Source organism: Salvia splendens, chromosome 9, assembly GCF_004379255.2.
Source record: "Salvia splendens isolate huo1 chromosome 9, SspV2, whole genome shotgun sequence".
Classification (NCBI taxonomy): domain Eukaryota; kingdom Viridiplantae; phylum Streptophyta; class Magnoliopsida; order Lamiales; family Lamiaceae; genus Salvia; species Salvia splendens.
In genome coordinates this window covers 7410636-7416716 of record NC_056040.1, presented here as the reverse complement: position 1 = coordinate 7416716, position 6081 = coordinate 7410636, and the positions used below count along the sequence as shown (strand labels likewise).

General features: G+C 38.6%; 1 protein-coding gene across 1 annotated transcript; it reads right to left on the bottom strand.

Annotated features, from left to right (window-relative positions):
- Window positions 1-837: 837 nt before the first annotated feature.
- On the bottom strand, window positions 838-2473 carry LOC121746634 (aspartic proteinase nepenthesin-1-like). Its single transcript, XM_042140539.1, has one exon. It carries the CDS (start codon window positions 2237-2239, stop codon window positions 944-946), a length of 1296 nt encoding a protein of 431 aa, XP_041996473.1. The 5' UTR covers window positions 2240-2473; the 3' UTR covers window positions 838-943.
- Between the last annotated feature and the right edge of the window lie 3608 nt (window positions 2474-6081).

Genomic DNA, 6081 nt, shown 5'->3' with positions numbered 1-6081 from the left:
AGCTGACACCACGTGGTAGTGGGTGTGTTGGAAGTTGTGGAAATCCTGAATGGGTCCACTAACTCCTTGTTCGGTCGAATACTGAGACCGAACTGCTTTGGTTGCCGATCTGAGAGTAGAGCTTGATGCCGACCTGAGAGCAGAGCTTGATTGGTTGGCTTTTGCCGAGCTGTAGGCTGAGGCCGAACTCTTACTGAGACCGAACTGCTTTGGTTGCCGATCTGAGAGTAGAGCTTGATGCCGACCTGAGAGCGTGATGGTTGGTTGGCTTTTACCGAGCTGTAGGCTGAGGCCGAACTCTTTGGTAATGCCGAACTCATACTCTTCCTTGGGCTGATGGGCCGTCACTGCTGTTGGGCTTGTTTAGTCCGTACCCCATCACAATGCATATTTTATCATTTTTTATTTTAGATTTATCTACAATAAGGTGATGGCTCCCATTTAAAACCCATTCTAGGATTCATTTGAGTTTAGTTTAGGTGTTGGTATTATAGGATTCTATCAACCCTCCCTCCCCTTATCGCATATACCATTAGGTCATCCTTAGTAACGATAAAATATTAAAATAGAAGGGAAAAAAAGAATAAAATGAATGTAAGAAATAACTATCAATTCTCTTTCTTGAACTATTTTTGAGACCTAATTATCAAAAAAAAAAATTATACATACGTGACACAAATTACAATTACATCAAAATATTTAATTAACTACACCCCATTCATTTTTCGTGCTATAATTTGGGAATTAGTTTATCAAAATTGAAAACTTAGTCGCCTTATCACTATATATATGTCGTATATTAAATTATGCATAATAATTCGTAATTACACGATATAATAGTAAGTGAAAAAGCGAATTGAATATCAAAGTAAAATCCTCCTTCCCTTTGGCGCGCACACAAACAATGAAACGAAATACTAGTTTTCTTTGCGTGTAAACACAATCACAATTCATCACACTGTTTAGGCACAAACGAAATCGCCTCCTTGACAAGATCATGCACCACTTGCATATTCTGCTGCTGCACATTCCCAAATATGGACATCCCACTCGACCCCCCCATCGCCAAGCACGCCACCCCGCTCGCGTCGCCGATCATGTAGTTCTCCCCCGGCAGATCCAAATCCGCCCCCTCGAAATGAAACACCAGCTTCGGCACTTCCACCTTCTCCTCCCCCGCCCCCACCTTGAAACACAGATCCAGCCCAGTCTCGTTCGACTCTTCCACCTCCAGCCTCACTTGCCTCTTAAACTCCTTCTTCACCGCCTCGAACGCACTCCCCTCCAGATACGTGATCGTCGTCCCCGAATCGATGATCATCCCCCCGCTCCCGTCGCCCTTGATGCTGAAAACCGACTCCTTGATCGGCAGCTTCGTGTCACCCACTGTAATCCCTTGTAAATTAAGATAGTAGAACGAAGGAGACGATGGATTCTTCAACAGCGGCGTCGTCATGATTGAATCCTTTGCGTCGACGCTTGCTAAGGATCCCATGATTAGCTTGCTTTGTTTTGTGGAATCGATGGATGTGAGGCAGTAGGAGAATTTTGGCTCGTCGAGCTGGGAGACTAACGAGAGCGGGCCGCGGCCCAACCCGACTAGCCCGCCTCCCTGGTTGAACCCGCCTCCTTCATTGTCTAGCCCGCAGCCGAACCCGACTTTGGGGACGGAGACTTTTCCGAAGGTGAAGGTCTCCGTCGCCATGACACCCTGCGTCGACGAGTAGTCGCCGTAGGTGTATAAATACTCGCAGGAGGAGTCGTCGCTGCAGGAGGAGAGGGGGAGGGCGGCGCAGAGGCGGCTGGAGCAAGGGAGGTTGGAGAAGGAAGAGGATTTTTTGGGGTCGAAGATAGGGTTTGGAGAGGTGAAGCATTGCTTGCAGGGTTTGCACTGGGTCCAGATGAGGTCGCTGCCGGTGTCCACGATGGCGGAGTAGGACGACGGCGGCGTGCCGATGGAGATCTCCATGAGGAACTCGCCGTTGCCGGCGTGGACCGGGGCGGAGACGCTGGGGTCGGAGGAGGCAAGGGCCATTGCGTAGAGCCTCTCCATCCTCTTTCTCCCGCGCTTCATCCGGCGCTGGAGGAGCTCTAGTTTGGTGAAGTTCCCGCCGGAGTCCACGTGCTTTAGGCTCACCGCGAAGCCGGTTTTTGCGGCTTCGAGGGAGTGCCTTGAAGTGGAGGTGGCTAAAACCGCTAGGGTGAGAAGAAGTAGGGTTATTGCTATTGAAGAATACATTGCTTTTGTGAGGGATAGCTAGTGTTATTCACTAGGTTGTGAAGAGCATATATATGTGTGTGTGTGAATTGATGAGAGAAAGGCGAGGATGATCAAAGGGTGATTCGAAAAGAGAGGGATATAGAGAGGGAGAGATTATAGATTAGTGAAATTAATAAGGAAAAATTAATATAAAAAAAATGTAGACGTCAAGGGAAGGTGCAATTTCGATATTGCGTCACAATATCATGGGATGGTGGTTGGAACAAGAGAAGCTGAAGTAGTGAAGCATCATGACAAACCCTACCACAAGTATAGGCTTATTTGGTGTTATTACAATGACTAATGCTTTTCTTACATATGTTCTCAAACTTTGCTTACAATATTGTCATATATGTTAGAGGCTTTGAAATAAAGACCATAGCTTATTTGAAGAAAAGGCTATGATGATTCGTGGGGTTAGTCAATTATGTCCAAGACCTACACAAACAACCTATGAAGTATTAGTTCACCTTCCATAAAATCATGTGTCAAATCTCAAATGTGTGTGCCTTCTCACTCTTTATATGCTCTCTCCGTTCTATAAAAATAGATACTTTTGGGACGATACAATTTTTAATACGTAACAAACGGTAAACTAGAAGAGAGATTATAAAAAAAATTAATTATGGTTAATAAAGAATGAGACTCACCTCAATAGAGAAAAAAAAGTAAAAGTTATCAAAAATAGAAGTGGAATATTTTATATATAGAACGGATCAAAATGGAAAGAGGGTCTATTTTTATAAAACGATAGCTATACATATTTGGTCTAAATTATGGTGAGCAACGTACAGAAGATGTGCGTGTCATCTTTATTAATTTGTTGGTGGGTAAAATTCCTAACTTTATGTAAGTGTATGTATAAACAAATTTGGTGAATTGACGAGGATGAAGAAGAGAATAGTTATTAGGTGGGCAAACTCATCTACTAATTATTGAGAGAATGGAAGTTATGTTGTTGTCAAAGCAATGTTGTTTCGATCGGTGAAACCGTGGTTTAAGTAGGTACGAAGCAACACCACAGCTATTATTATTTTTCTTCACCACAATTATTGCATATTATACTACTTTTTTTTATTTTTTCACTTTTTTCCTTTTGTGAACGTTAAGTTATTACGATAAAATTCAAAATGTATAACTGAAAAAGGAAAAAAGTTCTACAAAAATGTAATGTATAATTGAAAAAGGAAAAAAGTTCTACAAAAATGTTGATGAAATGTACTATGACCCCCCTTTTCGCCGGCTAGAAACAAGTTTTTTAAGGCCATCCACAACCTTGTCTCAATACCGTCTCATCACTTAACTATTCATGGGTCTCACTGCACTTTTTACCCCATCTTTTAACTAAGAAACAACCCATGCAACCCTCCATCTCTTAACCATCTCATCCCTTAACTATTCATTCTATTTCATTTTTTATTTTTATTTCCAACAAATTCAATTAATATTTCATTGAAATATTAAATTAATACTAATAATTCATAAAATCATTAAAAACCACGAAAATTACAACATCCGAACATACGAAAAATACATAATTGAAATCATAATATTACAATTTATTGAAATCCGCATAATCATGGAAAGTGATGCGGTGATCGTCTAACGGTTGCCAAATTTTGCTCAAATGTGTTCCATTAGATCCGGGTCACTTTTGACGCGCCGCAGCTTCCTCCTCCTCCCTACGTCGATCTGCTTCTAGCGATTCTTCCATCATTCGACGCATTTGCTCAAATGGATCCATGAATAGATTAAATTTGGGAGAAGAATAATGTTTTCAGATTAAGAATGTATAGTGTTTGAGTGAGAATAGAGAGTTTTTTTATGGTGGATAATTTGTGGGAATGATTTGATATTTATAGAAGTGATTGGGGGCTTAAAAAAATAGAAAAAAAATTAAAATATTCAAAAAATGGCTATAAACGGCTAGTATTTTTGGGGAGATTTTTTTTTCCGATTTTTTCGGAATAAAAAAAAAACATTTTTTCAACGGATATAAACGACGCCCACTCGCGGGCGGCTAGTGGGCGTCACGGCTGCACGGGAGCTCGCCAGCCTCCTCTCGGCACCGGGCTACGCGACGCGACAGATGTTTGCAGCGCTGGCTCGATGTTGGCTCGTCTCGGCGAGACGAGATCGAGCTGGCAACGAGCCAGCGATGCGAATGCTCTAAGAAGTGCGCCACTGGAAATTTTCTTATTATGAATCGATGTACTAATAGTACTCCAATGTATATAAGTATTGTTGTTAATACTTGATATAGTAATATGAGTTCACATGTTTAAATATCAAAGAAGTTTAAATATTGTTAGATTATAAAAAGAATAAATGTTTTTTGTTTATATTTTTTTATGGGCCAACGCAATGGGTTGAGCCCATGAAGCCCGTTATAATGGAACCGGTCAATATCACCACATGACTTCTGTTTGCATTATCAAGCTATCAAAGATGAATTATAGTGGAGTAGTATAAAAAGAAAATTATTACTAGTCAGAAACTTAGATATAACATAATCTTGTTTTGTTGCGAAGCTATTTTGGACAGCGTGGCCAATCAAATCTGTTTTGTCGTTTTATATATGATGTTTCTCTTGTTTCTTTTGTATTGTTTGTTCAAAGAGGTGTTGCTTTTGTTGCATTATTCAATTTAATTATTTGATTTGATTGACTTTCTTGTGTTCGATTAATTAATTTGCCATTGGGTGACCTTGATTGATTATGTAGAGATAGAGAGATAATTTATTTATTCATCATATTAGCTAATTGTTTTGTCTTTTTAATAACGTATGAGATCAATGCTCGCTAAAATATAAGTAGTACTCCACTATAATCCACACAATAGGGCAATCATCAATATTTTGGTATCTAATAAAAACTGATATTTTCTTCATTAATTTTCTCGACAAAATGGTTAAGTGGTTATATATACATCTCAAAGAAAAATGATCGTATTTTTACACAAATATCTGAAAAAACAAATAATAACATTGAAAGTGGATAAAAAAGGTTGTGAATAAAAAATTGAAATGTGAATAAGATTTTAGCAAAAAAAAAAAGGCAAGTGGCTCTCGTTTTCGGTTCCCCAATTGTGACACATTTAGGACTTGGCAGCAAATACCATAAGCAAATGGATTCACCACTTTTGATTACTTAATTATTATATTACAGATCATGCACCATCCTTTCTATTCCACTAAGCTCTGATTCAATCAACACAAGTGTAGATAATTCTCCCATATATACCTTCACATAAAATAAATTATGCCATATATACCAATATCTAATGATGTGGCCTGTCACAATTTCACAAATGCATAGTCCAACACCTAAACTTATCTCAGATATCGATATTCATCATTTAAAACTAATAGCAGGGGAAAACTATATTCTGAAGTAGAAATTTTCTAAATTTTGAATTTGAAAAATTAACACATGCACCATATTTCTTGAATTTGGTGTGAATTTTGCACAATAATATTAATATGCACAAAATAACTACAATCTCACCTATCAGAACAAAGAAAAAAAATATAGTTTGATATTATTGGTGGGAATTTAAAAGGCCTGGCTCCTCCTTAGTGGCATAGCCACTAACTACACATTTTAAATGTGTGTTTCGTTGCATTAGTACATATAGTTTCATTAGTATTTATTGATATTAGCTTATAAAATTGACTAAACTTTGACCAAAGTTTAAATTTGCATAGCAACTTCAAATTTACTTTGATTTTGCTAAGTAGACTAGAGTCCAGTCAAGTATATTTCTCTATATTATTCAAATTGATTTCAGTTAATTATGTGCAATTTCAATCGATTTGGCCA